This window comes from Arachis hypogaea, chromosome 13 (assembly GCF_003086295.3).
Source record: "Arachis hypogaea cultivar Tifrunner chromosome 13, arahy.Tifrunner.gnm2.J5K5, whole genome shotgun sequence".
Taxonomy (NCBI): domain Eukaryota; kingdom Viridiplantae; phylum Streptophyta; class Magnoliopsida; order Fabales; family Fabaceae; genus Arachis; species Arachis hypogaea.
Genome location: NC_092048.1, coordinates 19,496,592 through 19,506,404, shown reverse-complemented (window position 1 = coordinate 19,506,404; position 9,813 = coordinate 19,496,592). Strand labels below are relative to the sequence as shown.

General features: G+C 38.4%; 1 protein-coding gene across 4 annotated transcripts; it reads left to right on the top strand.

Moving 5' to 3' along the window:
• Positions 1-217: 217 nt before the first annotated feature.
• LOC112737579 (uncharacterized) lies at positions 218-9,362 on the top strand. 4 transcript variants are annotated; one of them, XM_072211382.1, is made up of 3 exons: positions 272-1,109; positions 8,235-8,303; positions 8,980-9,362. In XM_072211382.1, the coding sequence occupies exons 1-3, from the start codon at positions 493-495 to the stop codon at positions 9,008-9,010; spliced, it is 717 nt and encodes a 238-aa protein (XP_072067483.1). In that variant the 5' UTR covers positions 272-492; the 3' UTR covers positions 9,011-9,362. The 4 variants fall into 4 exon arrangements, 3 of the variants coding, with proteins under 3 accessions (XP_029147316.1, XP_072067483.1, XP_025643324.1); XR_011869423.1 differs by adding an exon at positions 2,140-7,721 and having other exon boundaries at positions 273-1,109; positions 8,235-9,362; XM_025787539.3 differs by having other exon boundaries at positions 8,235-9,362.
• The last annotated feature ends 451 nt before the right edge of the window (positions 9,363-9,813 follow it).

Below are 9,813 nucleotides of genomic sequence, written 5' to 3'. Positions count from 1 at the left end.
CAAAAAAAAAAAATAGACAAGTAGAAATTCAAAAATATTAAAGTATCTTTAATTTAAGAACGAAATATTTTGTTATATCAAATATTTTTGTTATAGTAGAGACCAATTAAAAAAAATTTTAAAAGTTTAATTAAAAATAAAAATATAAAAACTAAATTAAAAATTTACCAAAATTATAAGACTAATAGAATAATTAACGTTATTTTTTAATAGATTTAATTAGTGACCTTCAATGAATCCTTACCCTAATAGCAATGCGCATGAAGCACCATTTTGAAAAGGATCCATACTAGACAAGCTCCTTCACTTACCAGAAGAGTGCACAAAAATGCCAGAGAAACACAGATCAGCACCAGATCAGAACCACATCGCAGACGCAGAAAGCAGCAAAGAATTCATGAATTTTCAGCCTTCACAAGTAAAGAAGAAGAAAAGAAGCACATATTAATTTTCTTTTTCTTTTTGTTTTTCAAAGAAATAAAAGAAAGAGTGATGGATAGAGAAATAGAGAGGTTCCTGAAGAGGCTATCGTTCGTGGCCATAGCAATAGCATCCACCACTCTCATACTTCTCTTCCTCCAAACCCCCGACACGTGTGTCCCTTCCGACGCCCCACTCAAACCCCACCTTCGGTTCCCCAAATCAACCTGCGATTTTACCACGCGCATCCACGCGCCGCTCCATAAGAAGAACCAGCGCCTCTGGTCCACGCGTGACTGGAACTCCAAGGTCCAGTCCTTCTCCTCCGCCGTCTTCCTCCCGCTTCGCCGCCTTGGCATCCTCGCCAACCACTCCAAGGTTCTCTGCGTCTCAGCCGGCGCCGGCCACGAGGTCGCCGCACTCTCCGGTTCCGGCGTCGAGGACGTCACCGGTGTGGAGCTCGTCGATTCGCCGCCGCTCGTCCAGCGCGCTGATCCGCACAACCTGCCTTTCTTCGACGGTGCGTTCGACCTCGCGTTCTCCGCAAGGCTTGATGAGGCGCTGTTCCCGGCGAGGTTCGCGGCGGAGATGGAGCGCACTGTCAGGTCCGGCGGTTCGTGTGTTGTCGCTGTCGCGGAGTGCGGGGACGATGAGGTGAGGGAGGTCGTTGGTCTGTTCAGGAAATCGAGGTTTGTTAGTTCCAGTAATGTTACCTTGATTGGAATGAGAATGACAAGTATTGTTATGAGAACTAGTAAATCTTCTTGATTAATGCTTAATTTTTCATTATTTTTTCCTTCAAATTTTGTATATTTGGTTTCATGTGTTTTTGTACATGTCTTTCTGAATTTATATCTATAATTGTAGGTGTTGATGTTGTACTGTAAATTATGCATGGGGTTCAATTAATCAATTCTAGTGATTTGAATCAAATATTGTTCAGATTTTTAGGGTAATTAGCTTGTGAATTTAGGGCCTTCTAACACAATGGTTCTGTATTTTGAAATAGGGTCTTGGTTTTCTTGTGATTTGTGGGATCTGATGCAAGTGTTATAGTTATTAGTGAGGAGGTAGAAGTAGGATAGGTAAAATCTTATGAGATCTTAGTCTACATTTCTTTACAATGGTGTTACTCTCCATGAAGGGAGAGGAAACTTGAGGAAGAAGAAAAGAGCTTGAGATTCTGGAGTAGTGTGTTATTGCAGAAATGAACAATCCAGCTCTCCGAATTCTGTGGTGTACATTGTTTATATACTCTCTAGATGAGTTACATAAACAACTAACTATAACTAGTTCTAAGCTCTATCGACTATCATAACACAGTAGCTAATGAGTAACTACTTTTAACTACCACATCTTTGTGCAATTGAGTTATGAAACAAAAATGTGGACAGTTGGTTAAGATTATTTTTATGCATTCACTTTGATAAATTCCTTTTGTAGTTATAAGATGGAGATTTGGTGTTGATTGCTTATAAAAAAAAGAATAAACTAATCATGTTGTTGATTTGCTTTATTATTTCCTATTTCAGTTTCTGTAGCAGTTTTTGAATGGACTGTGCATCATACTTGATAATATTATAGGGAAAACTTATAAACTTGAACCTATTGTCCTGGTCCTGATTGGTTTATGAAATGCATGTAAAGCTCTTGTTCTGTATGAGTCATGAGCTTATGTTCTGGATTATATGAATAATGTTATTTTTTTTTCTTTTAAAGAGCAAGATGGAGGTCTTTCTTATACTAAGTTGATATGAACCCATGGGTTTGCATTGTATGTTCTAGAAGGAAGTTCAGTGAGTAACTAAATTAGGAGGATCGGAAGAACTGTGTCCAGGGGACTCAAGTCCTAGTGTGCATAATAGAATCATGAGCTGGTATGGTGGGAGGGAACAGAGAGAGTGGACATTGCGTGGTTCGGTAGAATCATAGATAGTGAATGTATGGGAAGGAAAAAAAGGTAGGCTGAATATTGGAACCAGGCCTGGAGAGATTGATCTGAGTAGTGCTCAGAACTTGTTTTCTTTTGTTTGTATGGATATCCATTCCTGTACTGATTCCTCGCTAGAGCCAGATTCAGAAGAGTAATGTGTATGATCTTACGTTACTGTTACAATTCAATAAGGAATCTGTTTTCAGTATTAGAAACAACAGACTAGAATAAAATGATGATTATTCAATGAGTGTATTGTCTGCTTGCTGCTGTAAAGAATTGATAACAAATTATGGCCGGTTGTGAATATTGAACACAATGCGATTTGAACTATCAAGGATCATATATTTATATTGAGGAAGTTACATTGCTGTTTATTTGTTAATTGAAAAATTGTCACACATTATATGAGTTCAATGACTTGATTGACTGAACTGTGTTCGGATCATTTCAACACAATCTGTATCATTTGAATGTCTCTTCTCTGAAGCTGGGCTGGGCAGGGCAGGGCAGGGCAGGACAGGGCAGTTTTATTTAGAGGAACCCTAATAGTAAAGTGCTTAGATTCAAATTTTGGTGGATGGATATGTAGTATTCTTTTGCAATAGGTCTTAATCTTTCAAGAACACCTAATATACTGTATCAACTCGTATGTGTGACTTGGGGTAAGTTGTCCAATATTTGCTACTTTCATGCTTCAAATTAAAAGTTGTCGTTTAAGTTATGGTTAAGATTACTTCTATAGAAACTTAGGCATCTCTCTATTTGAACTAATTTATGGAAATCTTAAGAGGCATTTTACACATATGAGAAGTAATTAAGGGAGCTATAGTAATAATTCATATAGTTGAGTGAGAAGCAATATTGGAGGACCTTGAAGTTTCTTGCTTAGCAGTTGTTACGACCCCTTTTCCAGATTTTACAGCACCCATAGTCCGACTGAATAGCTTGTGTACAATGTAATACCTCGAATGAAAAAACAAAAGTCTGTATAGCAAATCATTGATCTTAATCTTCGAGTAGTGGGATTTGGCAAGTATTCTAGCTGAGTAATATTAAGCTCCAAAAAACCCCGGGATTTACAAATTAGTCAAAAGTTAGAATCCCATAAGCTTCAATATCTTATGCCTTTCATGTCATCAGTTTTAAATATCTTCAAATCGGGCATCAACTTCTTTGAGAAAACTGTAGCCGATAGCTGAGTGATAACATAATTCTCAAGCATGGCATAGAGGTACTTGTCACATTCTATTTAGTAAATCAAAACACTTATAAAATGTTAGGGGTGATAGCAGAATGTAGTAAGTTCTAGAATATCGTTAAGAGTGATTGGTTAGGGAAGTTAGTTAAGAGTTTGTTATGACAGCTAGTAGTCTAACTTACTATAAATATGTTGTAAGGAACCCGCTGTAACCAACTAATCATTTGTAACTCTTAATAAGAGTTTTCATAGCTCTCAATTCTCTCTCAGCTCTCTCTTCATTTCGATTGTTCTTCATCCTCTATATTCTTCTTCCCCCAACTTCTTCATTGCCTGATACCTTTCATGGTATCAGAGCTCTAAGTTCTGATCAATCATGGCAGCAAACATACCAATCGAAGTTCCTAGAGCTCAAACGAGCTCAACACCTAATTTCACGTCTTCTCTGATCTCTATGAAGCACAATGAGGACAATTTCCTTCAATGGAAAGATCAAGCAAAGTCAACAATCGAAGGGCATGATCTTGAGTCACATAACAGGAGAAGGTATACCAGACCATTCTGATGCATTGGGAGTGGCAAATCCAGAGTTCTTCAATGGAAGAGACAAGATGCGTTGCTCAAGTTGTGGCTGTTGGCCTCAATGACAAAACCGTTCACCACGAGGATGGTATGGTGTGTATACACTTATCAGATTTGGAAAAGGTTAGAAGATCACTTTGCATCTCAAATTAGAGCTTAATATGCAACTAAAGAGTAAATTGAGTAGCATTCGAATTGGAGGTTCAGTAAATGAATATGTCTTAGCGTTGAAGGAAATGATAGATGCATTAGCATCGGTAGGTGAACCAATGAGAGAAACAGATTATATTAATGCAATTCTTCATGGCTTAACAGAAGAGTATGCTCCATTAATCACTTCTGTAGTTGCCAGATTCACAAGTATATCTGTTGGAGAGTTAGAGGCATGGCTTCTTGCACATGAAAGCATGTTAGAGAGGTTTCGAAGGTCAAAGTCACCTATCTTAGCTAATACTGCTCCAAATTCACATAATTACAATATGAAAGGAGGTTTTAGAGGAGGTTCTCAAGGTGGCTATAGAGGAGGTAGATTAGGAGGCAGGTTCAATAGGTCGGATGATCAATTTTAGTATGGCTCTAGCTCGAGTTTTGAAGGAACTGAGGCATGATTTGGAAATGATGCAAGGTTTGGCGGATATGATGCACAGTTTGATAGTCGTCGTGGAAGGTTCACTGAATCACTGGAGGTGGTTCAAGATTTAGTAGAGGAGGTAGATTTTATATAGGCTATGGCAATGGAAAAAGAAGATTTCGTAATAGATCAGCAGGCAGGTTCAATAATGGAGCCAAGGTTATGTGTCAAGTGTGTGAAAAATTAGGACACACTGTTCTAAGGTGCTGGTATAGGTATGATGATTCTTATGATGAAAGAAGTAGTGCTCACAATAGTTCTAGTTCCAATTTCAGGTCTCAACAGAATTTGACTCAAATACAAGTGCCACAAGCACTACAAGCTAATCAAGCCAATATTGATAACACCATAGCTACACAAACAGTTTATGATCAAAGTTGGTATCCTGACTCAGGTGCAACTCACCACATGATTCTAGACCCTCAAAATTTGATGGAAGGAGAGAATTATGAAGGCAACAACCAAGTTATCGTTGGCAATGGCTCAGGTTTGCATATCACCGCTGTTGGTAAAGCGTATTTTCAATCTGATTTGAACTCAGAGATTTTTATGCAAAAGTTACTTCATGTAATTGAGATAACAAAGAATCTGCTAAGTGTGTACAAGTTTTGCTGTGACAATAAAGTCTTTGAATTTTGTGCTGACAAATGTTATGTCAAATCTCAGAAAACTAGTGAATTAGTCCTACATGGAAGAGTAGCAAATGGAATGTATAAGTTTGAGAACTTCACAGTTCACACGCTCAATAAAGGTTGTTGCCTATCACACTACCTTGACTGCAAATGATAAATTTCTTCTCTGGCATTCCAGATTGGGACATGCAGCTCGTGCTATTGTTGCCTCAGTTTTAAAAGCTTGTAATATTTTAGTTGATGAGAACAAGTCTGTGTGTACGACTTGTATAGAAAAGTCTCATCAGTTGCCTTTTCCTGTATCCAACACTGTATATACTACATCTTTAGAACTTGTCCATTCAAATACATGGGGTCCAGCACCAACCTCAGATCTGAATGGAAACTATTACTTTGTGAATTTTATAGATGCTTACTCTCATTTCACTTGGTTGTATCTGACTAAAAATAAATCTCAGCTCAAATGGTTGAATCGCAGCTTAATGCCAAGATCAAAATGTTTTAGTCTGATAATGCAGCTGAATATCTCAGTTTCTCTAAGGATTTCCAGGCTCAGGGAATCTTCATAGGTTCTCATGTCCATATGTTCATCAGCAGAATGGTTGTGCTGAAAGGAAGCATCGCCATGTAGTGGAAATGGGGCTTACTTTGCTGTCAGGTGCAGGCATGCCAATCACATATTGGGAGCAAGCTTTTACTACTGCAATTCAATTAATCAATACTTTTCCTACTCCAGTGTTGCATCATGTCTCTCGAACTGAAAAACTGCTTGGGAAGGAGTCTTCCTTTGAGAGCCTAAGAGTATTTGGGTGCTTGTGCTTTTCACATTTGAAGCCTTACAATAGGCACAAGCTGGACTTTCGATCTGCTCCTTGTGTTCCTTGGCTATGGCACTGCTCACAAGGGATATACGTGCTTGACACAACAAGGAAAAATCATCATCACTAGGAATGTTGTGTTCAATGAAACACATTTTCCTTTCAAGAATGGTGACTTCTTGAACAAGAATCATCATATGTCTATGACTCATCTCAAATCAACTCCCATCATACCAATAATTCCAATACTACCTCCTTCTGTACCAACAATTTCTACTGCTCCAATTCCATCCTCACATCACTCACAACCTGCTTCAAATCAGTCACAATTTGTTCCACCAAATCACCCTTTACTTCCTACTCCACCTCATACAAACTCTCTGATTCCTCGTCTCAGCCATCCCTAGCTCATGATTTTAATACAACCCACTCTACTGCTGTCAACAAATCATCTCCAGCCCTCACCCCCTTGGTGCCATCAGCTACACCCATCATTGTTCCAATTTCAGACTTTGAAATGGTCTTACCTTTCTCGGATCTTACACCACAGCAGACTAACACTCATTCAATGATTACCAGGAGTAAGGCTGGTATTTTCAAACCAAGGTGCCTTAATGCAGTGCTTGAGCCTAGAACTGTTAAGGAAGCTTTGCTGCAACCACAATGGAAAGTAGCCATGGATGCAGAATTTGATGCCTTACAAAGGAACCACACTTGGAAGCTAGTGCCATTACCACCAAGGAGAGATGGTATTGGGAGTAAATGGGTGTTTCGTGCCAAGTGTAACTCTGATGGGACTCTTCAGAAGTATAAAGCATGGTTGGTGGCTCAGGGTTTTTCTCAAAGGCATGGCTTTGATTTCAATGAGACCTATAGCCTCGTGGTGAAACCAACCTCTATTCGCATGGTCTTGTCCGTAGCATTAGCGAATTCTTGGTGCATTAAGCAATTAGATGTAAATAATACATTTTTGCATGGTGATCTTATTGAGGATGTGTATATGAAGCAACCTCAAGGCTATTCGGTTGGAGACTCAAATTTGGTTTGTAAACTAACCAAAGGTTGTATGACCTGAAGCAGGCTCCAAGGGCCTGGTACAGCAAGCTGTCCACAGTTCTGAGGCAGTTGGGTTTTTCTTCCACAAAGTCTGATGTTTCTATATTCAGTAGATTTTGCAAAAGCTCAGTATTATTTGTGTATGTGTATGTTGATGAAATCATCATCACTGGAAGCTTAGAAAGAGAGATGGTTGAGGTTATCAAACAACTGAGTGTCAGGTACTCTTTGAAGGACATGGGTGATTTGCACTATTTCTTAGGCATTCAAGTAACAAAGGATGCAAATGGAGGGTTATTGTTAAGTAAGGAAAAGTATGCTACTGATATATTGATCAAGGTTGGCATGAAATGATGAAAGGATGTAGTTCTTATAAAACCCCTCTGCCTTCTTCAATGAAATTCTCAGCTCTTGGTGGTAGCGTTTTTGAAGATCCAAAGCTATATAGGTCTGTTGTTGACAGCCTTCGATACTTGACTGTACAAAGCCTAAGATCTCTTATTGTGTGAGCAAAGCCTCTCAATTTATGCAGTCTCCTCTAGATACTCACTGAGAGCTAGGGGTGTTCAAGACCAACCCAGCTCGAAACCTGGCACGGACCCGATGCATATTTTGTCGAGTTCGGATTTGCCATTTCTATCCGGTATTATTTTCGAGTTGGGTTAGGTTATGCTTTGGTCACCTTGCCCGGCTTGAAGTTTTTTACAATAAAAATATATATTTTAGAGTGAAATTAGTAATATCATATACTTTTATATTTCAATTACTATTTTTTATATTATATGGTATTATTTTTGTTTTAAAATAATTTATTTTGATATAAATATAATATAACATTTGTTAAATTTTATTTTTAAAATAAAATTTTATTATTTTAATATATAAAATTTACAAATTTGTATATACTAATTTTATATCGGTTCGATTCGGTTTAACCCGGATTATTTCGGATCACTTTCAGGTCAGGTCAAAATGGACCCGGCCTCGCCCATGAACACCCCTACTGGCAGCTAATCAAGCGAATTTTGAGGTATATTAGTTGTACTTTGAGCTATGGATTACACTTACACAAGAATAGCACACTTGATCTTACAGCATATAGTGACTCCGATTGGGGTGGAGACCCTGACGATAGAAAGTCCACCCTGGTTTTTGTGTGTTCTTGGGCAAGAATCTGGTTTTGTGGTCATCCAAGAAGTGTAGTGGCAAGGTCCAACACTAAGGCTTAGTATCGGACCATGGCAGACCTTGTAGCTGAGCTCATTTGGGTGAAAAATCTCCTATGTGAGCTCAAGCATGCTGTTTTTGAACCTCCAATGATTTACTGTGATAATTTGAGTGTTATGTTATTGGCTGCTAATCCAATACTTCACTCAAAGTCCAAGCGTTTTGAAACTGATCTGCACTTTGTAAGGGTATAGTATAGTTAAGGTCAGTCATGTGACGAAAGGTATAGTATAGTTAAGGTCAGTCATGTTCCAGGCTATGTTCAAATGGCTGACGATTTAACAAAAGCACTGCCTTCAGCAGCTTTTCTTAATTTTCGGTCATCCCTTCAAATTACAAATGTAAATGTTGGTTTGGTGTCAATGTTTTGGGCATATAATCCTTCAAAAAGTTGTGCTGTACATAAAAAATTGTGTACACCAAAAATTGTGCTGGGCACCAAAATTTATGTGTTGTGCATTAAAATTTTTGTGCTTTAGTGTTTTGAACATTTATAGGAGAAGAAAATGATGACGACCAGAATGATGATGATGATGATAATGATAAAAGAGGACGAGGAGGAAAAGAAAAGAGGAAACGAAATTAAATAACAAGACATTAGTGGTAACAGCAACGACGAAAGCAACGGTGGCAACAGTGATGAAGGCAGCGGTGGTGGCAGCGATAACGACCATGTTGAAGCTTGGACGCTTTATTGATAAGAATATATCATATTCTTTTTTAGAAATTTGGAGAGAGGGGTTTCACGGGAACAAACTTTTTGTTTTTGGAAAGAATTAAGTTTCATGGAGATATCTTAATTCAAACACAATATTAGATGTTAATGGTCCAAATAAAAAATATATAAAATAATTTTACAAAATGTTTTTTTTTTAATCTCCTTCTCGATCATTTCTTCCATGATAATACTTCTGCAACTACTATCAATAACACCAAGAATACTATTAGTGGCAGCACCACCATTGCTCTCGTTTTTTTTTTCCAAGATTGTTTTTGTTGTTATACATCCAAACTTTGAGAACACCATGATCAACGCCAACCTCACCACAAAACCACGAATTCATCATCTCTCTTCTGCATTCTTTGTTGGAGATGCTTAAGCTGCGGCGGCAAAAATTGGTGGCGCGGTGCTCCACAGTGGCATTGCGATGCCAGCGCTGAAAGGACAAGAAGCATGTGAGATTCTACTGAGGGTGGTAATAATAAACAGAAAGAGACCGGCTACGAATACTGAGTTATGCCTTCGGTTTGGCATGGGAGAAGGTGGTGGTGATCTTGTAAATGAAACTCGAAAGCGGGGGAGATGAGCCAGT

Excerpts from the sequence above, each read along its gene's own strand:
- LOC112737579 (XM_025787539.3), top strand. The coding sequence starts at position 493 with ATGGATAGAGAAATAGAGAGGTTCCTGAAGAGGCTATCGTTCGTGGCC. Across the intron at positions 1,110-8,234 it reads GGTCTGTTCAGGAAATCGAG|GTCAGGTCAAAATGGACCCG; the intron begins GTTTGTTAGTTC and ends GATCACTTTCAG.